Source organism: Phaenicophaeus curvirostris, chromosome 10, assembly GCF_032191515.1.
Source record: "Phaenicophaeus curvirostris isolate KB17595 chromosome 10, BPBGC_Pcur_1.0, whole genome shotgun sequence".
Lineage (NCBI taxonomy): Eukaryota > Metazoa > Chordata > Aves > Cuculiformes > Cuculidae > Phaenicophaeus > Phaenicophaeus curvirostris.
The window spans coordinates 15,697,153-15,725,142 of NC_091401.1; the positions used below are offsets into that span (position 1 = coordinate 15,697,153).

Below are 27,990 nucleotides of genomic sequence, written 5' to 3' on the forward strand. Positions count from 1 at the left end.
GCAGCCGGGCCTGCTGCAGGGAGAGCGCGATCGAGCAAAGGAAACTCCGGTAAAATTCTTATTGCCTTTATTCTGCCCATTGCCTCACACAGTCCTGCCGGCCAGCACACACCCACGCACGCATGCACACACTCACGCACACTCAGGCACGCTGGGAGTCTCTCCCTCGGCTTGGAGGAACTGGGCTGCAGTGAATCCTCAGGGGAAGGTGAGTGAGTCTTTTGGCAGCAATCACAGCGTGTGTCAGGAGCAGGGCGGCCACACCAGCAGCACCCGCTCCTTCTGCATAAAAGAGGAGGCTGGGGGAGGCCGGCCCTCAGCCCCCCTGGCGTGGCCCCCGCACCAGCCCTGCTCTCCAGCTCCTGGGGGGAGCGTGGCTGCCATCAGTCTGGGGGCGGAGGGTCTCTGTGCAAACGTGCTGACGGCCTTGCTCTGCAGTCCAGAGTTGGCCAGGAGAACCAAGAGGGTAAGGAGATGCGGAGCTGGGCGCCTGGTCCCCCTCCCTCCCCTTTCTGCTCCCTCTTTTTTTTTTTTTTAATATATCTCTTTTTTTTTTTCTTTTTTTTGCCTAACTCCCTGCATAGTAAATCTCATGGGGTTTGGGTTCTGGCATACAAAGCCAAGAAAGGGAGCGAAGCCTTCCCTTTGGACATGTTCCAGTGCAGACCCTCGGGCGGAAGGGCCACCAGGGCTGGAGGAGAGGAGTGATTGTCTGGGGCCAATGGCCCCGGCCCTGTTGCCAGCTCGGCCTCCCACAGCTGCTTCCATGCGGGGACCAGAGTTAGGGAAGGCTTCGGACATGTTTGACAGACTCGGCGGACGGGTCAACAGTCAGTGGCCTTTGGGAAGGGAGGGAAGTGAGGACTTGGGGAAGAAAATGGGGTGAAAAGAAATCCAAGAAGCAGAACAACTCTTCAAACTGATGAGCACCGAGACAGGGCGGGAAGCAGGATGTGCCATCTCTGTCCTATAATCCACCTTCAATATGAAGATGCGTTGCTGCCTCACCCCTCCAGGACACGGGACGAAAAGCTGAGCTCCCTCTTGGCACGAGAGCCTCCAATCCAGGGAAGGGCGGCCCGTCCCATCCCAGGCAACCGTCCGAGGCAGCGGAGTGCCGTGTGAAAGGGGAAACTGGAAGCCAGGCTGCACCACAAACTGAACGTGGTTGGCCCGTTCCCTCGGTCCGTTCCAATGCAGTCCCCTGTGGTCAAACCTGCACCGGGAGCGTCTGGTTCATCTGCAGCCTCATGTCCTGAATGCTGCTCAGGATCTTCTTCTGGTGCCCTGCTAGCGTCACCCCTATCCTCAGCAGGTCTCTGGAAGGAGAAGGAGAAGACTCAGCCACCTGTCAGCAGCGTGTGGCCCTGCCCTGTCCAGCTGCTGCCAAGCGACCAACCCATCTTCATTACAGCCAATTGCCAAGCTCTGGGTACCCTCTTAACACCACAGGGCACTGGCTGGTGAATCCCAGACCCTAACCCACTTGGGGAAACCCCACGCACAACTCAGCTTTCCACCTGCTCAGGCAGAAGGAGCTGGCTATCAGAGAGGTGAGGGACGACGTACCACAGCCCCAGCCCTTTCCCTTTCTGCAAGCAGGCACTTACTCTGCAGTCATCTGTGCCACCAAGTCAAAGGAGGCAAAGCCAGCATTGACAAAGTTCTCCTTGTACCGTCCCATTTTGATAGCGTCCAGCCAGTCTCCCACGGTGGTGAAGGTGGTGTAATCTGGGACAGTGCGGTCCAGGAGTGGCTGGGAGACACTAAAGGGCAAGAAAACTGCAGGTCACAAGGAGCAGAGGACAGAGAGGTACAACTGGAATTGGGAGATTTATCCCTGCCCTCCCACATCTCTAGTCCCAACCACCCCAGTGTTCCCTGGGCTTAGAATCATAGAATCACCAGGTTGGAAAAGACCCACCAGATCATCGAGTCCAACCATTCCTATCAATCACTAAACCATGCCCCTCGTCCACCCGTCCCTTAAACACCTCCAGGGAAGGTGGCTCAACCACCTCCCTGGGCAGCCTTTTCCAGTGCCCAACAACCCTTTCCGTGAAAAATTTTCCTAATGTTCAGCTTAAACCTCCCCTGGTGGAGCTTGAGGCCATTCCCTCTTGAGGCAGAGCTTGAGGCCATCCCCCTGTCACTTGGGAGAAGCAGCCAGCTCCCTCCTCTCCACAACTTCCTTTTAGGTAGTTGTAGAGAGCAATGAGGTCTCCCCTCAGCCTCCTCTTCTCCAGGATCTTGAAGGAACTGCCACTGACCCAGACTGGACGCTGGCAATGACTTTCAGGCTGGCAGCGTTGCGGATAAGCTTGTCCAGCGTGTTGACAATCTGTGCAAATTTGGGTCGCAGGTTGCGGTCCCGCACCCAGCAGTCCAGCATCAGCTGGTGCAGGGCTGTGGGGCAGTCCATGGGGGGTGGCAGGCGGTAATCCTGCTCCACTGCGTTGATCACCTGCGAAGAGACATGCAGAGGCAGGCTGTGAGCCACCTCAGCTGCCATGGGTAGGCCCACAGCTCCCTGCTCCCCCAGGGAGCACTTACATCCTGGTTGGACATATCCCAGTAGGGTCGCTCCCCGTAGGACATCACTTCCCACATGACAATGCCGTAGCTCCACACGTCACTGGCCGAAGTGAATTTGCGGTAGGCAATGGCCTCAGGAGCCGTCCATCTGATCGGGATCTTGCCTCCCTGCAGGGATACATAGCTCCATTCAGCATATGCCTGAGGTGTCTCTCCCCACCTCTAGTTTAGTGGATCCCCCTCCAAGTGTCCCATACCAGGGAGCTGGTGTAGGTAGGGTCAGCTGGGTCGTCCTCCAGAAAGCGAGAGAGCCCAAAGTCAGACACTTTGCAGACCAAATTGCTGTTGACGAGGATGTTGCGGGCAGCCAGATCCCTGTGCACGTAGTTCATCTCCGAAAGATACTTCATGCCAGCGGCAATGCCTCGCAGCATTCCCACCAGTTGGATGACTGTGAACTGCCCGTCGTTCAGCTGCCAGAGGAGAGAGATTTGGGGTTTGCAACACCCCAAACAGATTGAGGAGGGATCCCAATGTGCTACTACTTTTTGTCCTCCCTAGAGCCATCTCTCTCCCCACGCCCCACAATGTCCATGCAGAGCTTTGCGCTGTGGATGCCAGCGCAATGATGCAAAGGGATGGACAAGGAGGGCTTGGAGCTGTCAAGCCCCCAGCCCAGGGCAGGAGGGGATGGATGCTCACCCGGAGAAAGGAGTCCAGTGCACAATTCTCCATGAACTCTGTGATGATCATGACGGGGCGGCTCTTGGTCACCACACCCTCCAGGTGGATGATGTTGGGGTGGTCGAACTGGCCCATGATGCTGGCCTCACTCAGGAAGTCCCGCCGCTGCCGCTCTGTGTAGCCCACCTTCAGGGTCTTGATGGCCACAAAGATCTCGCGGCGGCCAGGCAGCTTCAGGCGCCCGCGGCACACCTCACCAAACTCTCCTGCAGGTGGGGAAAGGGAGAAAGGGGCGGCATGGTTAGCCACACCTCAAGGTGAGAGATGGCAGTGTCAGCAGCTGCTGTGCCCAGCCCTGGGGACTTGCCTGCTCCAATGACCTCCTCGATTTTGACACAGGAGATGTCAATCTCTTTGGCAAATTCCCGGACGGCTTCGTTGGGGTCCTCGTAGGTGAAGGGGTCAATGTAGACCTTCATCCCAGGCGTGACTGCAAGGGTAGAGGAGTCATCACCAGGAGGGATGCAACACGGGTGACAGATGCCAAGCCAGCTTGGCCAGTTGTCTGCCCAGCCCTCCCAGCCTCTGGCTAGTGAAGGCTGCTTTTGCTTGCACATGGGGCAGTAATTTGTAGAGGGCAGGCAAAGCCCTTTTGCTGGGCTCTCACACTCACCGTACTGCTGCAGCTTCTCCGTGTACTCGGGGTCTGTGCTATTGCGTTGCTTCCTGCCCAAAGGAGATGAGAGGAGGTGTTCAGTAACCATCCCTTTCCTGATGGGGCAAAGACATTCACTGCCAGCTTCAAATTCTCAGCACAGACACAGCCTATGCTTTCCCTCCAGCAGACGGTGAGCAGAGCCATCCCTCTGCCTGAGGTGTGATGGGAGAAGACAGCCTAGTTGTGCTGAGAGGATGGTAGCAGCCTGGGCAGAGGCCCAGCTGGTGCCAGGGAAGCAGAGATGCACAGTCCCACAGGACCCGTGCTCTGGTACCCACATGTGACAGGTCCAGTCCTTCACTCTCAGGCTGGAGCTGCCAGAGCTCTGCCCACAGGCAAGAGGGAAAGCTCTGGGGCAAACACAAGCAACCCCCAAACCCTGCTCTGAATCCTCCCTCCCTACAAAGCCAGTACCTGAAGCAGACGATGGCGATGATCACCACAACGATGACGAATAGCAGCCCTGCAGTGGCTGAACCCACAATCAGAGGCAGTTCCTGGAAAGTCTTGCTGGTGGAGCCTGGTGGAGGGAGAGGCAGGAATCAATGTCATGCTGTGGAAGGAGCATACATAGGAGGGCTGGAGGACAGAGGCAGCCTAGTCCTGGTACCTACCATCCTCCGCAGTTGTCTGAAATTCTGTGGGGAGGCTGTACCGGCCATATCCAGCCACTGTGCGTGCCCGGACCTGCACCATATACCGAGCATTGGCCTTCAGTCCATCTAGCCGCACTGAATTCTTCTGGCTGGTGACCGTGTTGGCAATACCATCATTCTGGCCTTGCTGTAGGGGAGACATGTGGGTGTCACCTCTGTGGAGCCATCCCCCTTTGCTGCTCCTCCATTCCCTGGGCATCATCTCTGCAGGGACCCTCTTTACCAGGAGGGTTGGAGGAGGGTAAAGGTTGTTCTACTTCTTGCTTTACCTTCTCGGAGTACTTGATCTCATAGTCGAGAATGATGCCATTAGGTCTCTCTGGAGGAGTCCAGGACAGTGTCATGCTGTTCCCAGTGCTGCTGTGCAGGTGCATCGTAGGCACGGCGGATGGGGCTAGGAAAGAGAGCAGGGGAGGAATGAGCCATCTGTGTCAGGCTCCTCGCCCTCCATCATCCTGCATTGGTGCAGGGCACTCTCTGCCTGGGACTTATTTGGTTAACCCCAGTGGAAAGGCAAGTTAAAACTCGGAGGCTGGCCTCCAAGCCTCCATAGGGAGGTGCGATCTCACCATCTCATCATCAACCAAGGCGACAAGGACAATAAGGACTCTTGGAAACAGCATCGAGGTAACGCTTCATCCCACACATAGCCACAGACTGGTCTGGGAAAAGGCCCTGCCAGTCCAAACCAGGGCTCCCTCCTCTACTTGCAAGGAGCTCCACACTCCATCCTAACAACGCCACCCGTGAAATCAGATCAGAGTGTGGCGGCTGGAGATTACCAGCATGCTGGAACTAGGGTAGAGCAGGAGGAAGGAGGAAACAGCACTTGTCTGGCTGCAAAGGTTTGGGCTGGTGCTGAGCCTTTCCAGGCCCATAGTGGAGAAATCTCATTTCTTTCCTCCTCCCTTCACTGCAGGCACAACATCTCTGGGGTAGGTCTAAGAGATCCAGAGCTCTTCGGAGCATCTGTCAGCCCTTCCCTTCTCTGCTTGCATGCATTCTGATCTCACCTCCTCCAGGGAGACATGTTAAACAGAGAGGAGAATTTACCCAGGGGATTAGATGTAGGCACAGATAGCCGCTAACGTGGCAGCACAAAGGACTGCAGACTCCAAGGCTGTCAGCAAGAAATCCTTGCTCCGCTGTGCGGCACAGAGCCAGCCCCTGCTCTCCAGCAATTCTGCTCACCTGCCTGGTTGGTGGTGATGTTGACAGAGGCAAAATGGGGAGAGAAGGGGCTCTTGCTGGAGATGCCATTCACAGCCTGGATCTCAAAGGTGTACTGGGTGTGGGCCATCAGGTTGCTGATGTAGATGCGGCGCTCGGTGAGGCCAAGCTGGCGTGGCACGAACTCCACGTTGTCATCGCAGCGAGTACACAGGCGCCGCTCCACGCTGCACTTCTTGCAGATGACGTTGTAGAGCAGGTCGTCCCGGCCACCCGTGTCCTGCGGCTCGCTCCACTCCAACACCAGCGATGTTTCATTCACATTGGAGATGACATTGCGGGGGGCAGAGGGTATGCCTGTGGGGGAAATGTGGGGGTTAGGGAAGGTGTGCCCCCATTCCTGGCTTAGGTCCAGCGTGGGCACAGCATAGTCCCCCCGATGTGGGTCACAGCCTCCTGCTGCCTCCACACCTCCCTTCGCCCCCCTCCTCCCCCAGGGCAGGACTCACTGGTGCAGGCGCTGTCTGCGGAGTCCGTGTCTGCCCGGAAAAAGCCATTTCGACATGTGCAGACTGTTGCTGCTCCGGAGGTGGTCCGGCTGTTGGGAGGGCAAGGAGAGCAAGGACCTTCCCCCTGCTTAGACTTGAAGGTTCCTGGGCCACATGCTGCAGGAAGGTAAAACAAATCCCAGTTACTAAGTGCACCCAGAAAACACCCGCTATTCTCCCAAAGGTTGGGCAGACCCCTTTTTCAATCCTTGCCAAATCTCTGATCAATGGCTTGAGGACCACAGGCCACTTCTCTGCTGCCATCAGCAGTGTCCAGGGATGCGGTGCCCCTGCCAGCGCAGGCACAGCTCTGCCCAGGAGACACCATGCTCCAGTGAGACCTGGGGCAGCTGGTGATGGGAAGAGCTGGTCACCAGCATCTGTATGGAGATCAGGGACCCATTTTGTTTCTTCACTGCACTTCCCAAGGGCTCCCCCTTTCCTAGCTGTCTTCCATACCCAACACACTCCATAACATCAGTGGTCCATTGCCCAGGGAAATAAGGCTATGAAGGAAAGGACCTCTCAGCCCTGCCCACAGCAGCAGCCTTGAGAGGCCTCCACAGCCCCAAACACTGCAGCTGGCTCTTCAGCCACTTCTCAGCGCCAGGGCGGTGGAACCTCCCGAGGCTGACTCAAGTGGAGTGCTGAACGAGATTAAAACATTCCTGCAGGTCCTTGGCTGAAGAGTTGCTTTGGCATCACTGCCACCTCCTATCCCCTCTTCCGACCAGGGTCCTTCAAGGAGCCACAAGTCCTGGGATCCACCCTAGCTGGCAGTGCAGGGTGTTTAGTCTTAATGAGGGGCACGTGAAAGGATTAAAGGCACTTGAGCCAAGGGGGAGAGTGGCCTCAGGAACCCAATCCGTGCCTGGAAATAGCCTGATTTATTGAATTGCTGCTTCAAGGAAGCGGATCCCATGCTCAGTTCACTAAAGTGTCGAGAGACCTGACAGCACCAGCTCTGCTTTGGTATCACCCTGTTTGCTATAGCCAGGGTGGCATCAGCACCGATGGCCCCAGAGGGGGGCACATCCTCTTCGCTCTGCCAGACCTAGGGCAGCTCCCAAGGGTGTGTAACCCTCCCAACTGCCCCATCCTATGTTCCACACCTGCTGCACACCACCCGTAAACAAGAGGAGGCTTCCTGGTGCTTCATCGGGCTGTGGCAAGTGGAAGTTTCCGGCTATGAGGCATCTCCCGACACCCTGTGTGGAAGTTTTCTGGCTGGTTGCAGCCCCATGCGTGGGGTGTGGAGTTCTGCTGAGTCACATGCTGCTGAGCTGGCCCCACAGGGACCCACACACAGCTCCAGGGTGATGTCCTGCCTCCCCCCCCGGTTTACCCAGGCACTGAGCAGGGGCATCCCCAGGGTAGAAGCCCCGCTCTGTCACAGTGCGGCTGGGCACTGGACATGTAAGCAGCCCTATCATGAGGGGAGGCACCACAAGCAAGTGTACATGTGCCCTGTGCCCTCTCCAGCCCCCTTGCCTGGAGGGCTGGCAGAAGCCACTTCCTGCTCCCTGGGCACAAGCCTTCTGGCAAGGAGACTCCACTTTGGTTAGAACAGGAAAGGCCACATGGCTTGACTTGCTCCAGCTCCTCTACCCGAGTTCACCCAGCCTCTGGGCCTTCTCTTTGGAAATGAAACCTTAGCCTATCCTGACTGCACAGACTGGAGGGCAAAGGGGCGCACACCACCTTACTCCTCTTCGAGTGATGGAAGCCCATGGTAAGCAGGTCCCCGGCTCTTGTCCCCTCAGCCTGGGCCACCCTTGCCACCACAAAATGCAAAGACGTGGACAGCAGATGTCCAGAGGTAGTGGAGCAGCCTCAGCACAGGCAGACCCATCCCAGCCAGAGTCCTGGGCGGTTCAAACTGGGCGGATGCAGATTCACGCATAAAGAACCAGATTGCTGAGGAATGAGATGACTGAAACCTCTTGGACAGGAATGCTCTGGGCTCAGAAAGCTGCCAAACATGCTTTAGTTATGGACAAGAGCCCAGATCCATCATGGACAAAACCCCCTGAAATAATAGGCTTGCTATGGGATAGCAAAACTGGAGCAACCAGGGCTCACATGAAGCCAAAGCCCAAGCGTGACATGGCAGCCAGGGACAGTGAGGTACTCCATAAGGGATGCAGGAGGGATGATGGCACTTGGCCTCCTGCACACTCAGAGCCCACTGGTTCCCGGTGGGTTATGGGCACAGAGGGGACAGTGACCTCCCACGCTCCTGGACACAGGAGGAATGGATGGGCAAAGCTGTCCTTGGGCAGCTGCCTGCCACCCCACAGGAGCACCCAGTGCAGGCACAAGGGATGAAGGTTATTTCCCTGCACCCTCATGCCACCCTGGCAGGAAAGGGATGAGCCACGTCCCAGTCCCATTAAGCTGGTGAAGAGCGGGAGAGGGACCGAGGCCCAGATGCACTCCAGTGCTTAAGTTTCCAACCCCGCTTAATAAATCAGAGCATAAAGACCTCGGTGGCAGCGTGACAGCTCTCAGCCGCCACATTTGAAGGCTGTAACTGAGCTGAAAGCTGATCCCAGGTCCCTGGTGGATAAGCCGCTGTGTCATCTCTTCTCTGCAAGAAACTGCCTGTACAACAACCACTGTCTTGGCCGGCACGCCAGGGAATGAGCCTGGGAGCTCTGGAGCAGGAACATGACTCCATCCAGCCAGAGCCGGAGAGCCAGGCTCCCCTCCTCCCACCAAGAGGTTTGCATAAGCACTTTTCCTGCTGAAGTGTCCTCAAATAAAATAACAACCCCAAACTTCCGCATACAGATCACATCTCCTGGTGCTAGGCCATGGTCAGCTCCAGGGAGAACATGACAGTCACTGACAGCCACAGGATAACAAGTCAGGGAACTGAAGCGGAGCTCCCTGGTCTGAAGCGATGCCGCTGGGAGGGAGATGCAGCTCAGCCTGACAGCGGGAATCAGCTACAGAGGGGATTTGTGGGTGTGAGAAGGAGGGGGACAGTAATGCAGCCCTGGAGCTGCTGCAGAACTGCCCTTGCACCCTCAGTGGGGCTGCACACACCAGCACAGCCCAGCACAGCCCACACCGCTGGTCTGCTGGCTTCTTCCAGCAGCCCCTCTGGGATTTTCATCAGTTGTCTACCTTCGGGGCCTGGTCCTACCTCACAGAGCTGCAGCAGGGGGCTGGGGGGAGAGGAAGGCCCTCTTCCCAAAAACCCCATGAATAAAGTCCAAGGGAGTGAGCCGAAGAAAACATTGAAATAAAACCTTCCTGGCAGCAGCAGAGAGCAGTGACTCATCCCGCAGGCAGCCTCCATTACTGCATGGGATGCAGGCAAGCAGCAGCGAACCCGGAAAACATCTCCAAAAGGTCAGGGTCCCCTCCTTTGGGAAACGGAGAAATAGCCCATGGCACATCGGGGAATACCAGCCCCAAACTACCGTGTTTCAGGTCTCAACTGCTTTCCCATCCACGTAACACTGTTCCAGCCTGGGCAGCATCCCTCCAGCTATTTCTCTCCCTGTAGGACTGAAGCAGAACGTCTCGCTTGAGCCTAGATAAATTAAACCGATCACATCCCTTTGTCCAGCAACCCTGTAATTTCTTTAAAGGCAGCAATCGAGTTTGCCTGGGACGATCTGCGCTTTATGAACCTGCACGGCTCGCTCCCTTCCCACTTTTGTAAGCTGCTGCAGATGGATTAGAGCCGCGGAAGCAATAGCCTGGCTACATCCAAGCCGGTAACTCTCGTTTTAAGTCTCTCTTAAACGGCACTTGATATTTTTTTTTCCTTTTAAAAAAACCACCCTTTGGGTAGAAATATTTCACACTAGCACAGACCAAAAGCGAACAGAGCAAATTTGAAGGGGAGAAAAGGGAAAGAGCCCTCTGCGGTTTGAACAGTGGCATCCAAGGAAGAGGCAGGAAAATATTCTTAAAATAAAAAAAAAAAAGAGGAAAAAAAAATTAATCAGCAAAGCTGCTCCTGGAGCTGCAGCGGGTCACAGGCAGGACGGCAGGGGTAGATTTCCTCAACCGTGTTACAAGTAACCCATTGTGGAGCTGCCTGGCTGTAAACTGGCAGCTCTCCCCTGCCCGCGCTGCTGAGCCGCCTTTGATCTGGAAGCCCTGGCAATTAATAGCCGGCAGTTTCACTTCCTGGGTTTCATGCACCAAGCCCGTGTTGCAATGCAAAACTGCAAACAGTTGGCAAGTGCAACGCTGGCTTGGCATTTTTTTTTTTCTTTTTAATTCGGGGCGATGTTCCCATTAGTCACTGATTGCAAGGGAAATTTATTTTTTCAAAAATGCAGATTTTGGCCCCATCCTGACCTTCCGTCGCCTACGGGCTGTGCCCAAAGGGAGAGCACCTGGTGCCAGCAGAAAAGAGACATCCAAAAAACCGAGAAATGGGTCTGAGGAAAGTTCAGCATCACACCGCAGACTGTCTCCCTGGTGCTTTTATGGTCTGGGTGCCCATCGACGGCACTACACAGCCTGAGTCTCCCTCCTGAGTGCAATGTAGGCTCTGGGAGCACCACATCCTCTCTCCAGGACCCCCTGACATGGCAATCAAGGGCCATGTGAGGAGTGAACTCATGGCTAGCTTGGCATGGGGGCCAGCCGGACCCCAAACTTTTCTTTGGGTGAAACCAGCAACATGAGGGATGCAAACCCCCAGTAAATTTGGCACGAGAAGCACACACCCAGGAGCATTTTCAGAGAGGTGCTGCACGTAGAGCTGCTCTGCACTGAGAACCCTGCACCTCTTGAAGGAAACTCCTACCACCTGCCTGCGCAACACGGGGAGCACATTGACACCAAACACCCAAAATGGTTTGGGTGCTTGAAAACCAAAAGCAGCAGGGACAGGGGCTGCAGGGTTTGGGGTGCAAGCAGATGAAGGCAGCGTTCCCCCTGCCTGCAGAGGCATGTGGAACCTTCATCTCCCTCCCCGGCCAGCAACTTCTCTTCCTCCAGGGAGAGCTGCTTTTGCAGCTCTGTGTGGCAGGGAGCGTGTGGGAAGCGGTACAACCCCCAGAAGGGCCGTGTGCTAATTAAATAAAGATAATGAGGCTGAGAATGAGATGCCAAATCAATGCTGTGGCAACTCAGGACCAGAGTGCCAGATACCAGCCTGGTGTATCACATTACAAAGCATGCCAAAGAAACTGCCTTCAGCCGGGCGGGATGAGCCCTCAGCTCCCGAGCGACCGGGATACAAGCTGCATTGTAACAGGTCTGAATGCGAGGTCTAATCCTGGCTCTGGATGGAGATAAAGAGGAGGAGGAGGAGATCTTCAAAGGCCACTGAAAGTCTGGGGAAAGGGGGAGATTTACAACAGGGCTTATCCCATCTAAGCAGTAACTGGGTATTGTTATTTATTAAAATGCCATCTGGCACTCCGGAGCGCTTAACGCCCATGCGGTGAAGCCTCGGTGGGCTCCCTGGGGTGGGAGTGCTGAAACCCCAGCTCTGCAGGGCTGCATCCGTATCGCTGCCTAAGCCGTCGCGGCCGAGAGCCTTCTTGGTGGTGCCAAGCTGCCGAAATGGGGTAAGGGAACATTCAGCCGAGAGCTGCAAGGGAAGGGAGCTGCAGCTCTGGCTTCTCCCAGCCCTTCTTCAGCTGTTTCTACTTAAAACACCATCATATGGCGGAAAATCTGATCATACAAGCTCAGCACAACTTTCCCAGAGAAACGTGAGGACACCGCGGCTTCTGCTCAGCGAGAGGGCAGGCTGCCGGATGGAGACGTGCCCGCAGCTCAGTGTGGCTTCCCTGTGTGCTGGGGAAGAAGCTGGGCTTGCGTGAGAAATTCAAAGGCACTGGGAGAGCTGCTGCATGGGCATCTGCCCGGCTAGGGGGAGGCAGAGAGGGGAACTTGTCCTGGGATGCAGCGATGCCCTCAGCATGACCAGAGGAGCCCCTGGCCCTGCCTTGGGATGCCCCTTCTCGGCTGGAAATGGTGTCACCTTGCGCCCAAATCCCACTCCCTACTGGGAAGGAGCACATACCCTGTACAATCTAAGATCTCCCAGCCCAAGCAAGAAGGAAAGCAGCTCCCCAGGGGCGGGAACCCCAGTGTGCACTTTTAAGCATGGGCTCTTCACCCAGTGACTGATGCCTGACACAGACTCCATCTGCCCCAGAAGGAGCCAGATCAGCTGCTCGTAAGCCTAATGCAGGGCACTGGGGCACCACAGTAGGGGCTGTGCTGGCACCAACTGTGCTGGAGGCTTCCCAGCAGAGCCACAGCCCCGTGGAGGCTGAGCTCTCCCTGACTAGCTGCAGCAGCACAGCCAACAGCTACGCTGCTCCCAAAGCCAGCGGAGAGGTTGGCCTGGCCCAAGCCCCACGTCATGGGCCATCCCAAATTGCATCGTCCCTGCCAAGAGCAAAGGGCCGGCACCAAGCATCCCATCATCGGCAAACACGAGGCACCCAGTGTTAGGGACCCAGCCAGCATCCTGCTCCCTGTATAATGTCTCCAGCCAAGGCGAGCAGCGACCTTTCTGCCCTAAACCTGAGGCACCCCAGGACAGGGTCCTGCATGCTAGAGACAGCTCACAAGGATAAATTACCCCAAGAAAAAGCAGTGTCCACCTGGGTATATCCTTCCTTATCAACACACCCAACCTGGGGTGAAACAGCAACACTAGAGTTGTCGCAGGGGAGCATGGCAGCTGCAGCACCCACACAGAGCTATCCTGCCACCCAGGGCGCCTCTTCATTCCCAATATCTATGTGTGCAGGATGCTCTTCCCTCCCTGCTGAGCTGTGACAGGGAGCTCTGGCTACCCTGCCTGCACGCTGCTCCCCACTCTCCCCACTGCAAGCCCTCAATGCTGGCAGGGAGAGCGTGCATCCGTATGCATCCGAATGGCTTCTCCCACAGCCAGCACAGCAGGGCCTTGCTCACCACTGGAATTTCTGAGTGCCTCCGTGCAGGCAGTGTGAAATCACACTTGCCAGGAACAATCGCTCACCCCAGCCACAAGCACCGCAGTGGGGGACAGTGGGGAGATGCTGAACACGGCAGCAGTAGGGGTGAGAGGGAGGTTCTGGTAATGCTCAGGGGCTTAAACATGCTGGATCCCTGCTGAGGACCATGTCTTGAGCCACAGCTCCTGGTGAGATGCATCTCTCAGAAGACAGCACTGGCAGACGCTAACCAGCGTGTCACAGCAGACACCACGGCAGTCTGGACCACAAAGGCTTTAAGGCTGCCAGTCAAACTGCAGACCACTCATCTGAGATACCACAAAGCTCCCAAGCCTCTGAAAACAGACTGAGCTCAATGCAAAACCACCTCCTCCACATCAGTGCACGGGGGGACAAGAGCCATGGTCACTCAGTCGCACACGTACCTTGGCACTGGGTATCCTTCATGGTCGGCTCATAACCAGCAGCACATGTACATGCTCCCACAGGTACCATCCATTCGCCATCGCCGTTGCAGTACAGCTTCAGGGGTACAGACACCTCCACTGCGTTAGGGATGCAAGTGCCTGGTGCGATGACCAGAGAAGTGGGTTCAGCCCCCGTTAAAGTCTCCGGGAAGATAGCAAAGCCAGCAATGGTGTTGGAGCATTTCTTGTAGAAAGCCCGGACAGAGATGAGGGACATGCAGGCTCCCAGGTCCTGGAAGGCCAGGTAAAAGCCATTCTTGGAGAGAGGGCCAAAGCTGCGCACCTTGGTGTTCACACGGCCAGACTCCAGCTTGGAGAAGCTCTCATCTGGGGCAATTGTATCCACTTTGATATAGGGGTTCTCCATCCAGAAAGGGCTATTTGCAGAGGCAGAATCGGTATCCGACTCGTAATAGAAGAGGTTGAAGGTCTCTTTGCAGGAGCCAGGGATGTTTGGGATGCTGTTGCAGTCCCGCACAGTGAACTTCAGCTCCACATAGACACGCTGGACGTCCTGGCGCTGGATGAACTTGGTGCGAAGCCAGTTGTTCTGGTTGGCCTCCCGCACGTTGCACACCTGGTACGTGCGGATAGGGTTCATGGCCTCGTCATAACCACTGACTTCTTCCCACTGTGAGTGAGAGGGGAGAGGGTTAGACCCCATCTGGGGACATCAGCGCCACAGACACATCGTGAATCGCATGAGGTGGGTGGACAAGGCAATAGTCAACAGAGAAGAGAAGCATTTGCACCTTTTAAGGTCCCAATCCTCCTGGTCATCAAGCTGACTAAGGGCAACGCAGACCAGGGACCATGGTGCTCCCACTCTGCTGGCACAGAGTCAGGAGTAGATAGTTTTGCGAGGCAAGAGAATAAGCATGGGAGGGAAGAGGGAAGACACAGCCAGCTTCACAAAGGCACTGGAGAGCAGCCCCAATTCCCCTGGGGCCAGGGTCAGTCATGCTCTTTGGAGGTCAGGAGCGGGGCTAGCTCCAGACTTACCCCTGTCTCTGGATGAGTTGTCCATGCCAACTCAGAGGTCACCCATTTCGTGTCCATCAGGGTCTCTGGAGAGAGAGGGAGGAAAAAAAGAAGTAATCGGACTTGAAGGCCAAGATTGGAGAGGAAAAAAACCCAAAACCAGGAGGAGTGGGGGAGAGGAGAGCCGAGGCTGACATTTCTGAGGAAAACAGCAACTTGGGGGTGAGATGTGGTGGGAGGAGCGGGGAGCAGCGCAGACAGACTCCAGATTTCTCTTCTCCCATCAGAACAGGAAGAGCGAGGCATCCCCGGAGAACCATGCTGGAGTGGGGAAGTGGCAGGACGAGGACCCAGCCAGGTGGCTGGGAGGGACGGGCTGCCACCCCCAGCCACCGGTGTGGCCAGCCATGCCTCCCAGACAGCACAGGGGGTGCCAGAGGAGGGAGACCGGGACCCCCATCTGCACCCTCCCCCTCTGCTTTGGCAGGATGAGTATTTACTGTGGCTGAGGTTGAAAGGGCTTGTTCCCATGACAGGGTGGTGCGGGCCAGGCAGGTTTATCCAGAGGAGGAGGAGGAGGGACTGGCAAGCTGCTCTCCCAGAGACGCCCCACATCACTCATTTTACAAGAGGGGAGAAGAATTTGACCGTCTGGCCAACATTCCTGGAGCAGACTACAAGACAAACCACCCCGGCAGCATTCCCCAAACAGCCCCAGCCCCAGCCTTGGGGGAGTGAGACGCTTGTCTGGGAAGAGCTGCAATTGCAGGCAGCTGTCGCTAATCCCAGGCAGAGCCCCACGGCTCCGCACAAGCACCACGCACAAAAACTGGGAATGAAACGCATGGACAGAGAAGAACGATGTGCTCCAGCCTCTGCTGGCTGCTGGCCCTGCGACTTCTGCTCCACGGACAGCTCTGTAAGCTGTTTGAAGGGGAGCAGGCACCCCTGGGGACCTCCAGCCCATCTCCTGCCCTGAGAGGTTTTGGAGCAAGGCGAGTGCAAGCTCCAGAGGTAGGGAACAGCCCCCACAAACGACCATGTGCTCGAAGGGGCTCCAGTACCAGCTCCAAGCAAAGCCCAAGACCAGCTCCAAAATGTCTCCCTGCTGAGACAAGGCTCCTCAAGGGCTGTCCATCCATCCATCCCTCAACCCACCCAGGCCCAAGACGCAAGACAGGGAGCCACAGCTCTCCACGCTCCCGAGCTGGCAGCGGGCTGGGAGGCACTTGCTCTTGACAACCAGGGCACAGGACGTGTCAGGGCAGCTCAGCTATGCCAGGCACCACAGCTCAGCCCCAGAAGCAAGAGGCAGTTTCAGCTTCTCGCCTTCCACCCAAGGAAAATCACAGGCTGACCCGGCCAGGGAGGAAGCGTGGAGGAGGAAGGAAATGTTCACGTGTTGCAGGTTTCAGATCAAGCCCGTCTGGATGTAAACACCTTCCTCCCATGTCCCACCCTGGGGAGACCCGCCAGCAGCTCCTGCGCCAGCACCCACAGATGAGCTGGGAGCACAGACCGTGAGTGCCACCGCAGCACACATAAACAAACACATTTGGGGACACGTGGGCTCTCCAACCCACCTTGCTGTTTGCCAAGATCCAGCCCGGTCGGTAAGCCTGTCTCTCATCCAGGCTATTCCCATGAAGCAAACACAAACACAATCCCATCACAGGCTGGTGGCATCGGGGGCAGAGTGAGGAAAACCCCTCATGGTGCCAGCTCTCCAGTGGTGAGAGGGGCAGCATTTACAACAGGAAGGACAAACTGACACTGGATATTGTTTGCAAACAGGAGGAGCACAGAGGTGGCTGTCGGACAGTGGCTAATTGCTATTTCTCAAAAACACAAACTAAGGGCACTCAGCAAAAACAAAGGGCAAAAAGGAAGGAGCCCTCTGCCCAACAGGTAACAAAGGGGAATTGGGATGAGGACCCCAGAAGGGCCAGGATACCCACAGGGCAGCCCCTTCGCAGTTCCAGGGCTCTGCTTAGTGATGCAGCAAATTGTCATCCTCCTTCCCTTCCCCACAGCATCAGCTACTGACCCCCAGCAGAGGTCAAAATAAGTTCCACATGGCTACAAGACCTCCCCAAGAAGCTGCTGTGCTACCCAGCCCTCTGCTCCCAAGGAAGGTGCTGGACCACGGGGGAGCGGGTCCCTCTGCAAGGGAAAGGCCCTGCATCGGCTGCCCTAATAAGGGCAGAGTGGTTCCATGCGAGGGCCAAGCACGTGTGCTCGGCACTGACAGCACGCTGGCCTGCCAAGTCCCGATGCAGAGACCCTGCACGGGTCCAGCCAACAAAGAGCCTCAATCCCAGCATGGGTAGCTGGGTGGGTGTTTCTTCAGGTGGGCTGGTCCCAGAAAAGTGGGGAAAGGATACTCTACATGCTCAGGGCCATGGCCAGTGCAGATGAGCAGCTGCAGTGGTGAGTCAGGTTGGGGAGACAGGGATCTGGGTGGGAGGGTGTGCCTGTGAGCAGGGCAGCACAAGGATTCCATGGCCAGTCACAGCAGAGTCGGGCCTGACCTGACCATGTGGACATCCCTGCTCCTGGGGCAGGAGGGGAACTTTGCTCCCTACACCTGCCCAGGGTGTGTAGGAACTTCCGTGCATGCCAGCATGCCCCACGCAGGCAGCCCCTGCCACATTGCTCTGGCCCCAGGACAGGACATGTGGGCAGTCAGCCCCTCCAGCAGCATCTGTGAGTGCCGGCCGACAGAAGCACCTCGCTCACTGCCTGCATCCTAATTTGGCAGCATCTGCCAACTGACCAATAGAGGACAGAAAAAAAAAAATGGCAGAGCCAAGCCAGCTGCTGGCGCAAGAGCCACGTAAACCACACAGAGAGCAGGGAGGGGAAATAATAAAAATAATATCACTGAGAGACTTAGCTAAAGGAAATGGGCCAAGCACAAAGGGCAGCTGGGGGTCTCCTGCAGCTGCAGGAGTGAGTTGGGCCAGGTGGGGTCAGAGGAGCCCTCCAGCCCCTTGCAGTCCATTGCTGTTGAAGGTCAGGGGCTACTGGCAGCACACTGAGCCGAGCTGCAGAAACCACTCTCTGCCCTTAAAGTTGCTGCAGAGATGTCTGCTTGGCACCCAACGTGTGTCTCCATCAAACACTGGGGCATGCTAAGCCCTGGCTCCCCATGAATGGGCATGCGCTAATGTCCAGGGCTGGGGAGAAGGGCAAGCAGTGGGCTTCAGTGGCTCAGGAGCAGCTGGCTGCTCTCTCCCTCTGGCACACGGTGCTGGAGGTGGGCTCGGGAGTGGCACCAGTGGTTTGCTGGCTCAGCTCAGGTTTGCAGGTGCTTTGGAGGGATGTGAATGGCATTCAGGGCTGGCCAAGCAGTGAGTCAAAGCCACCTCAATGCCACAGTGAGAAGTTGGACCCATTAGTCAATGGGAAATTGGCTCCCAATTTCACCAGCTTAGAGAAGTCACCCTAAGGCTTGCTTTATCACTGTCTGCAGCACTGAGGAGTTGTCCTCTCCTTACCTTCAGCTGGACAAAGGCAAGGGATGCAGCAGGAGCCTCTCTATGCTCAGCAAGTGCAGTAGGCCATGGTCAACCCCACAGAAACGCAGGATTTCTAGGGTAGAGTGGGATCCTGGGGCAGGGAAAGAGCCTCACTCCTCAGACAGGGCTGTGAGCATTGCTCTGGCTGCCTCCTCCTTGTCCTGCCAAAATCGCAGCTTGGGGAGTGCCTGGGAGGAGAAGACCAAGCAGTCTTCCTGCCACCTCCGCAGAGTCCCCAGCAGTTCACTGGGTATTTGAAGCCATGGTGAGGACCCAACTGGAGCCAGGGACCTCTTCATCCCCGTGCAGGGGCTCAGGAATGCAGTGTGCATGGTCTGAGGCCAGCGAAAATGTTTTAACTCCCCCCCCCAAGAGGCCCAGAGAGCCCGTCTCACGCTGCTGAGCGGCAGACCCGTGCAGCAGCAACGGCTGAGCCAGAAAAGGGAGGGGGGAAAAAAAAAATATCAAAATTCTTTCAAGATGAAGCCGCTAGGGAAGACTCAATCGTCTCCACCAACCGGCTCCAATTTGAACGCTCTCGCCTTTGAACATGGGGACTGCCGGCTTTTATCAGGATGTGCTGGCAAGGCAGGACGCCAGCTCCTCGCCCCAACATAGAGAAGGCAGCTCGCGCAAGTCCAGAGCATCCTGGAAGAAGGCAAGGGAGTAAAGACACCCACACAGCCTTGCCACAAACAGTGGAACCTGTTCTGCAACATGCTGTGCTCTCTGGGAGCCATTCAGACCACGGCACCACGTCTGCCAGAGAGTCCAGCGTGGAGCAAGTGGCCTGGCCCAGCTGTACGACCAGGCCTCTTGCCCAGTGCTGGGCCGCAAAAAGCACCGATGGCTGAGCCACTTGCCTCAGGACATGGCTTGGCTTTCACCATAGCAGCTGTCCGCGGTGGTGCCGGATGCCTACCCCCCTCGCCACTGTGCTATGCTCCTCTGGAAGGAAGGGCGACTTGTTTAGGGATGCAGTTTCAATCTTCATGACTGCCTGCTAGTCAAAAATCCACCAAAAGGGGCATCTCCCGGCGTATTTTAATTTCCTCCTCGGTTTTGGAGATCATTACAGCAGGAACGAGTGGCCTTGCATGCTCCCCATTCAAGTACCTATCAGTACAATTAATCCCAGCACAGGCACAAAGGGCCTTTGGTGTAAGGTCCTTTATCTGGGAACAAAGAGCTGCCTGTGGGAGAGAACCTGAGGTTGCACTTTTCCCGCTGATGAACGTTTTGCGTACACAAAAGCCGAAGCACACAGAGCGCCCTGCGCGTGTCAGGTCTGGGAGACCCTGTGATGCATTTTCCCGAAGCTGCCGCCCACCTGGATCCCTCCTCCTCCCTCTGAACCCAGCTAAACCCCGAGGCGTGCTGCTCCTTGGCAGGGGATGGCCCCACTCCGAAGCCAGAGGATTCCCCACGCTGCTTGTGAGGGGAAAGCATTGCGGTCCCACTTGGTCCGATGCAGAGCACGTGCTGCGTGGATGGGGCACCCTGCAGACAGCAGACTTGGAGCTGTCGTGTGCAGGGGACTTGGCACACTGGGAGGTTTCGGCACTTGGCAGCCCCTCATGCCCAGAAGGAGAGATTCCTGCTGATGTAGCTGAAAGGCAGGAGAGCAGGGAGCAAGACTGCAGCCAGGGAGGGAGGCAGCACCCAGGGTGGGCCAGGGGTAGCCACCGCAGAGGCGTCAGGCGTGGGGTTTGGGAGCCTGGCAGAGGTGTTGACAGATGCTGTCTGCCAGCTCCCTCTGCAGGGATGGGGCTAGCTGCACTGCCAGCACTCCACACAGCCCATGGACTCCCCGGGGAATCCTGGCTCTCCTGGGGACCCCTTCTGCATGCCCGGCTGCCTGAGTGTCAGGCACAAGGGGGGTACGCAGAGACCCACCCTTGCCCTCCCCAGCTGCCGGGCTGGGCAATCCAGGCAGTGTGGTTCAGCCCAAGGGAAGGGCTGAAGTACTCCCTATCGCCGCCCACGCTGGGAACCTGTCCTTATGCCAAGCAGGGCGCCTGCTGCACCCCAGCACCAAGGGGTAAGATACAGGGATGCTGTGAGAGCTGGCCCCCCACCACTGTCCCTCTCCAGGGCATTGGACAGCCCATGCTCACCAACCTGTGCTTGCTCCAGGTCTTGGGCAAGCCGATGACTTGCCAATGAACTGGGAACAATGGAAAGAGAGGAGGGGGAGAAAAAAAATAAAAAGATGGGGCCTGTATCACAGCTGTGGCCCTTCATGCCAAGGGCGTTTGGCCCATCATCAAAGGGGATTGGATCTGCTGAGGCAAATGATGACACATCCACTTCAAGCGGGGCAGGTTCTGCCTGCTGCTGGAGGCGAGCCACCAGAGTGAAGAAGTACTGTGGGCACTTAATAATAGACTCATTATTTCTGCATTATGGCAGGGCCCAGAGGCCCCAACTGAGATTAAGGCCCCTTTGTACGCACCACACATGCACGCACAGGGGCAGGCAGTCCCTGCCCCAGAAAGCATGGCCAAGGATGGGCAGCACAGCCAGTCCTGGCACCACCACTGGTCCTGGCCCCACTGGCACCACAGTATCCTTCCAGCAGAGCCTCAGATGAAAATTTCAAGGATGCATCCTCCATTTCCCAATCCACTCCTGCATTGGGGCATAATAACCTCAGGTGAGGAGACAGCCTCATGACAACCCTCACTGGCTCCTCATCTGATCCTAATGTCCTGCAACTTCTGAATCGGTCATATCCAGTTCTCAGATGACTGGGAGCTGCCTGGTATGTGGGATGGAGGCAGACGGGAGCACTCCTTCCATCCAGCCCTGCCTCATCGCCCATCCACTGGCCTCTACTGGCTGAAGAGGGTTTTCTGGCCGCGTGCTCCTCACCAGGAGCTGTTTCCTGATGGCCATGAGACAGACTGAAGCATGTGAGAGAGGACAGGTGCCAGCTCTGCGAAAGCAGATCAAGTGGCAGAGCCCAAGATGTGGGGAGGGACAGGCATTCGCTTCCTCCTGGTCATGCACTGCGTCAAGCTGGGAAGGGCAGATTTCTGCCGCTGGGCAAGCAGGGCTGTGCCAAAACAGGCTCCAGCACCCTCTGGCACCCATACTGCACCGTCCTCCAAAGCACGAAGCACAGTACTTGGACTCCAGGGCCTTTGCAGGATGGCAGGGTCCCATCCTGCAAAAGCATGCCAAGGACACGTGCAGCCCACTGCCCAAGCTCTGCCAGGTCCTAGTCCTGCAGAAAGGCTGTACTGACACCGGGAAAGGACACGAGCCAGCTGCTCAAGTCCAGCCCTGCACTGCAATTACTGTTCTATTAATACCGCAGGGATTTCGGATGTCAGAGCCCAGTGTGCCACGCTGGGGTCAGCTCGGTCAGTGAAGAACTGCCATCCCTGCCCATGTGGTGGATGTGCTCGCATGCTCGCTGCTTCAGCTCATCCAGTGGGAAAAGCTGCTTTTGCTGTGCCAGGCTGTGGGCAAGGGGAATGGTACAGACCCTATGGACAGCCTCTCAGCCCTGCCTGCAGCCGGAGACACTGCTGGCACGTCCTGCCGCCATGACTGCCACCCACTCAGGATAGGTATGTCCCTGCCTGGCCCCGGGGGAAGGGGCTGCCTGCTGCAGCTCTCTGCCATGGGCTGTGGTGGGACAATGTGACTAGCTGTGCTGGACAGGCAGGAGAGCTTTATAGGTCACCATTCCCAGCAGGAATGGTCATTCAGCTACCCTTCACTGCTACAGAAATAACTCATCTGATCTGGCGATGCTGGACCACTTCGAGTCGCGAATGCCACTGACCGGGATGTAGGCAGCAAATCAGCCTGCAAAGCCACTTTTGTTTCCAGGCCCTGCTATGAGAGGGACAGGCCTGTCACCTCCCTCTGTGGATCTATTGCTCTGTGCCCATGGTTCCAATGGGGTCACCAAGCTGAGCTGGGCTGCTTCGGGTGGACAGAGAGCCCCAACACCCCTGGGGGAAGGAAGGGAATGCGGTTGGTGCTGCAGGCCTGCCTCCACCGGGCAACTGTTTGCAGCAGGCTGAAATCCAAAAGGTCTTTCTTCTCCCTCCAGCTCCACTTTTCTTTTCCAGGTTGTACTTTTGGAAAGAGCCCAGGGAAGAAATAATGAGATTTAAAAAAAAAAAAAAAAAGAGACAACCCACCCCCTCCCCAAAAAAGGTTACTTGCTGCACATCCAAAGGTTCGCCCCACAGACAAGGCGGCTCAGCTGCCAAGCTCCATTCCATCCCGGCAGAGCGGAGCAGGAGTTTCTGCCAAGATCTCCCTCCTCTCTCCTGCCTGAGGCAGTTACCCGAATCTCTGCGCTGCTCTCCACTCGCTTCCTCGGCTCTCCTGGAGCACAGAGTCCATCTGGAACTGCTTAAACCCAAATATCCCCCCCGTACCCACCCCCAAAGTCAGATTCTTCCAGAGTTAAAACAAGCACAGAGTCAGGAGGGGGTGCCGGGCCGGGCTGACTCGCTCCTTCATTTCAGTTTAATTTCTGGGGAACTAGAATAAATCTGTTCCTGGCGATCGTTCAAGCCCTGCACATTTTTCTCATTAATAAAAAAAGGCCTTGGATCGCACGCCGCGTGTGCGTGCGCGCCTGCTGAGCTCCCCCACTCGCCCCACGGGGTCCCCCCTGCGCCCCAGCCCTCGCCGTGCAGGCGGCCGAGCACGCAAGGGACGAGCAGGGTTTGCTGGGGGGGACGCACAGCGTCCCCTCCATGGGACAGGGACAGGTTGCAGCAGCCCTGCACGACGGCCACACCTGGGAGAGGAAGAGGGAGCCGGGTGGGAAAGCCCTGGGGGACGGGTGTCCCCACTGTCCCCCCCCTCAGCATCGCAGCCCCCGGGGCATTCCTGGGGAGGGGGCTGGGAAACAGGTGTTTGTCAACAGCTTCTGCCACATGCGTGAGCAACGCCAGGCCCCGGCAGCACAGAGCTTAGCGACAGGCAAAAATAAAATAAAGAGACCTCCACCCTCCAAGCAATCCCTCCCCCAGCCCAGGACCCCCAGCCGCACTCGGAGAGCGGCTATGGGGCAGCTCTTGGCCCCACTGCCGCGTTCCTGCCTCTTCCCAAAATGGCTCCATCTCCTTTTCAGAGAGGCGGCCATGTGAAGCTGGCGCAAGGCTCGCTCCCTCCTGCCTCAGGGAGCACGGTCCAGCACGCCGGTTGTGCTGAGGGGAAAGCGGGTGCCAGCAGAGGAACTGCAGCCCCTCTGGAAGTGGGAGACCTGCGGGACGGGGATGCAGCCCTTGGAGGATCTGATGGTCCCAAGAGGCGTCCATGGCTGCTCCAAAGGTGGGTGATGCCGAAGTCCAAAAGTGGGAGGACGAGGCTTCCCATGAGCACCAGAGCCGCCCACCTGCCCTACAAAATGTCTCCATTGGACTCCTCATGGGTCGGCATGGGGCTTGGCTTCACCAGGGGGTGGCCCCTGTCCTGCCACCAGCCCCACCAGCCTAAGCACAGGACTGGTTTTTGAGCAACAACAAAAACCAAACAAAAAAACAAAACACAAATTCAGATGAGACCATTCTGGCCAGGTGGGAGCGCCACTGCAAAATTTAATTTTAATTAATTTAAATTAATAAGAGCGCCCAGGAACTCGGGGCCATGCCTGGCTCCCTGTGAGGGGCTCCCTGGCCACAGAGAGGCACCTCCCTTCCCAGTATCCCCCAAGCACTATGCTTCGGAACAGCCTCGTTCCAGGAGTGATGCCAACTTGTTATGGGTGATGGCAGCCACCGGCTCCACCACAGCCCATGGTGCAGTCCCCCTTTCTCCGGGGTCTCCTCAGGGCACCCACCCCGTCACCAACGGGGATCCCAACCCCTGGGGTGCCTCAGCACCCTTCCCCCAGCGTGGCTCCCAGGCGGAGACGCTTAGTCCTGACAAACCAGTTTGACTCAGCACAACAGGAACAGCTACAATTTTAAAAACATGCAAGTCTGTGATTCAGATTGCTCAGGCTGCTTTAATTAAACACCAAGCTCCCCTGTTCCAGTGGCAGCAGCAAACGGCTCATGGAATGAAAATGCAACAAACTGGTTTCCCCAAATATCTCTCACAGTAAGTCATCACAACAAAACAAGGAGTTTCGGTTCATTCCTTAAAAACCAGAGGCCGCTATTCCCAATCACAAGGCACAACCCCGCAGCCACAGCCTCGCCAGCTGAGCCGTATGGCAGAAACGCGGCGCTCGAACGGACCCTGGTGCTGCAAGTTTTCCCTCTATCGGCTCTCCGCATGCTCCGCTTGACACAAAGGAAAGCCCTTCTCCACCCTGCCTTGAGAGCCTGGATGGGGCGGGATTCCTCACATGGAGCTTTTAGGGAGGAACAGGAGATTTAATGAATCCAGCGAGCACGGCAGAGACCCACGACTTGCCTTCCCTCACAGCCCAACTCTGAGCATCAGTGTAACAGCGGGGCTAACTTCCCCCATCACCCTGCCGAGAAACATGCCGTTTCAGTGAAAAGTAATTAAACGGAAAGCAAATCTCCCTGCCAAGAAAATACCTGGCAGTTACAGTACAGGGGTCAATTAGGCAGGGATTGCCGATGCAGAGAGGAGCGTGGTCAGCCTGCGGAACACGCAGCAGGGGTCTGGGAGCTGCAAATAGGCAGAGCCCAGAGGAGGAAAATCCCCCCTAGAAATCCTCCCGCTTCGGGGAGTTCGTGCATTTCACTAGAGTCGGAGTCGGCTTGGGGCTATGAGCAGAATGTGATGCCTCTGCAGGGGTTTGTGGGGGAAACACATGGGAAACCCCATCTTCAAATGGCTTGCCGATACCTAAGGAGGCTGCTAGGGGAAGGAGCATGGCAGCAGAGCAGCTTCTTCAGAGAGGAGGTCCTGGTCCAAGCCTACCCGTGGCCCCGGGACAGCCTGTGGCTGTCCATGCTCCCTTGGACCAGGACATTTGGAAGCCTGGAGTTTTATTCTCAGACGTCTGCAAGGGCCTCAAGTGTAGCACTCTCCCCGCATCAGTTTCACCGCATCTGCTCCCTGTAAGGCCTCTGCTCCCACAGCCCCACCAGGACAAACTCCTCAGCTCCAACCCCTGTGCCAGAGAAAGGATCCGCTGTTGCCCCCGGATAGAGCATTCCTTCCGCAGCCGGCCCGGGGACTGCTGAACCAGAGAAGAAAAACACATTGTGACTTCAAACAGACCCAGCGCACTTACAGGATCTGGAGAGAAACCATTTTCTCCTCGGCAGCACAAAGCCCTCACTGAGCTGCTGCTGAGCACGGCTTTTCTCCTCCACCCCCGTGGGGCCTTGTAAAGAAACCCAACTCCCCGCCAGCCCCAAGGGAATGGGCAGTGCCAGCGGCCCCTGCCCTCTCAGCCATGCACCAGCCACAATCCCAGCCCGTTGTCCCTCCAGAGTGGCCAGCGAGGTGGCCAGGGACCGCTCGCAGCCGTTGTCATCTGCAGGATGTGTGCATGGATTTACAGCCACGCCAGATTTATGATCAGCACTAAAATATCTGAACGAACGTGCATGCTAGATTTACAGTAACTGCTCAAATGTGTTGGTCCCCATTGGGAAGCAGCATTGCGAGCGGCCAGAAATACCCAGCACAGCACAAGCGTGGGAGCTCACTGACCCTGACACGAGCAACGGCTTCCTAAAGCTGGGCAAGGCAGAAACCTCTCTCGGTCCAACTGCAACTTTCCTTCCAGCTTGGACAACAGAGAAGAAAAAAAAAATCCCAGGGGAATCGGGGCTAGCCCCAAAAATGCTGGGTGGCTGCCAGCCAGCCCTGAAGCAGTCCCATTGGGTTGGCACCCAGCTGGGTCCTGACCTCCTTGGGCGCCGTGTTTGGCCCCTGACCCTTCTGCACACTCGGGAAACTGAGAAAATCCCACAACTCCCCATCAGGAGCTGTTTGTTTTCTCTCCATCTGTCTCCTCGCACCACTCCACCCCCGGCCGGGGCTCCCTGCCTCCCCAGGGAGTGGTGGGACAGTCCCCGGGCGACGAACGCCGGTGCTGCCAGCCCCCATGCCAGCTTTGCTTCCCTATTTCCCAAACCGCTGATGGGAAGCGGGTTGCTCCCTGCCCACAACTTCATCCTCCAGCAGGCAGGACTCGCCGTGGCTTTGCCCGGCTGCTCGGGAGCCTCCATCCCGGGGAGCCGTGTGCAGGCTTCTCCCTTCCTCTCCTGCCACGGGGCTCCCACTCAGCCCGGAGCTCCCGGACCGCGCAGGCCACAACGTACAACGGAGAACGGCATTTTAATTTTTTTCCCCCTTTTAAAGTGGAAAGAAAAAAAAAACCAAAAAAATCAAACTCGGGGAGGGAGGGTGAAGAGAAACGCGGGCAACAAGCATCCTCTAAACTTTCCAACGCCGGTGGAAACGTGTCCCCCCAAGCACCGGGACGGGCTCCTGCCCGCGGTCCCCGCCGGAGCCGCAGCCCGAGCCTCGCACCGCTCGGCGACGGCATCCCGAGCACAAAGTCCCCGCCGCCCCCCGCCCCCGCGGAGGCACCGGCAGCCCGGCGGCTCCTCTCTCCGCCCGGGGTTCCTCCCTCCCTTCCTCCCGCCGCTCCGGCAGCGGGTTCGGTTACCGGACGCTGGAGCGTCGCCGCCCCCGGGACTCCCGGCCGGGGCCGCGCACACTTTGTGCCGAGACAAAAACCCACCCGGGCCGCCTCCTCCTCCTACCGGGCGCGACCCGCCTCGCCCGCCCCGGGACCCCCGCGTCTCCCGCGCGGCCAAAACCAGCTTTTCTCGCTCCAAGCCGGGAGGCGCCGGGACGGGACTCAGGCTCCGAGGGGAAGGCGCTTAACCCTCCTTCTAACCCGGGGCACGGGAGGCTGCCCTCCTCCCCGCTTTCTCCCCGCTCCGGGATGGATGCGGCACGCGTGGCCCCTAGCCCCGGCGGGTCCCACGCCGGAGTCGCGGGGGTTAAGTCTGCGAGCCCCGCTGGGGAAGGGACAGAGCCGGACACGGCGCTCGGACGCTCCTCCGGCGGCCCCGACGGCTCTGGCACGCCGCGAGCTTCCACTGAAAGAAAAATTAATTTTCCAGCCCTCTCCGTCGTGGCGAAAAGCCGCGGAACGTGAACCGAGTATCCAACGAGGCGCCGCTCCCTGCCAGCGGCTGCGGCCGCCGCGTCCCGGCCAGACCGCGCCGGACTGGATTCCACGGGGCGTTCACTCTGGAACCGACTGAGAGCGGCGGAGCGCGGGGAGCGCGCATCGCGGGGGACAAACGGACGCGACGAGTGGAGTCCAACCGAGCCGGCGACGGACACCGGCGAGGCCGGGGGCAGCCCCGGAGGGAGCCCGCGTGCGCGCGGCGGCGCGGGCCCCGGTACTCACCCTCCAGAGCGCGGCGGCCGCCGGGGAGCAGCAGGAGCAGCAGGAGGGGGAGCAGCGGCGGCGGCGGCGGGGGGGCCCCCGGGAGGGCCGCGGCCATGGCGGGGGAGGGGGGCGGTGCGGGCGGCCCCGCCGGGCAGTCCCGAGCTCGGCGCCACGCGCGGCTCCACTCGCCGCCGCGCCACGCTCGGGCTCTGGCGCCGCCGCCGCCGCCGCCGCCGCTCAGCCGCGCGGGGCGGTGCCCGCCCGCCGCTCGGCCCCGCCCCCTGGCGCCCCGGCGCCCCCGGCCGCGGCCGGCGCGGCGCCCATTGGCCGGCGAAGGCGCGGGGGCGGAGCCTCCGCCCATAGACGACCCGGAGGGGGCGGGCTCTGACCAGGCCACGCCCACCCCGCCCCGGCGCGCGCGGCGGAGGGCGAGGAGCGCGCCCCACCCAGCGGCCG

At 57.9% G+C, this 27,990-nt stretch overlaps 1 protein-coding gene across 1 annotated transcript; it reads right to left on the reverse strand.

Annotated features, from left to right (window-relative positions):
- Positions 1 to 50: 50 nt before the first annotated feature.
- EPHB3 (EPH receptor B3) lies at positions 51 to 27,761 on the reverse strand. Its single transcript, XM_069865324.1, has 16 exons — positions 27,553 to 27,761; positions 14,716 to 14,780; positions 13,672 to 14,344; positions 6,273 to 6,428; positions 5,785 to 6,120; positions 4,863 to 4,987; positions 4,552 to 4,720; positions 4,352 to 4,457; positions 3,893 to 3,945; positions 3,587 to 3,709; positions 3,238 to 3,485; positions 2,793 to 3,008; positions 2,554 to 2,703; positions 2,271 to 2,464; positions 1,611 to 1,766; positions 51 to 1,319 (listed from the first exon to the last, which is right to left on the reverse strand). Exons 1-16 carry the CDS (start codon positions 27,647 to 27,649, stop codon positions 1,211 to 1,213), a joined length of 2,976 nt encoding a protein of 991 aa, XP_069721425.1. The 5' UTR covers positions 27,650 to 27,761; the 3' UTR covers positions 51 to 1,210.
- Positions 27,762 to 27,990: the final 229 nt, after the last annotated feature.

What these genes read in the sequence shown, in the direction of transcription:
- EPHB3 (XM_069865324.1), bottom strand. Translation starts at nt 27,649, where the DNA reads ATGGCCGCGGCCCTCCCGGGGGCCCCCCCGCCGCCGCCGCCGCTGCTC. An exon ending in CATCACCACCAACCAGGCAG is followed by an intron (nt 4,988 to 5,784) that starts GTGAGCAGAATT and finishes TCTCTTTCCTAG; the next exon opens with CCCCATCCGCCGTGCCTACG. An exon ending in CACTGGACTCCTTTCTCCGG is followed by an intron (nt 3,009 to 3,237) that starts GTGAGCATCCAT and finishes CTCCTCTGGCAG; the next exon opens with CTGAACGACGGGCAGTTCAC.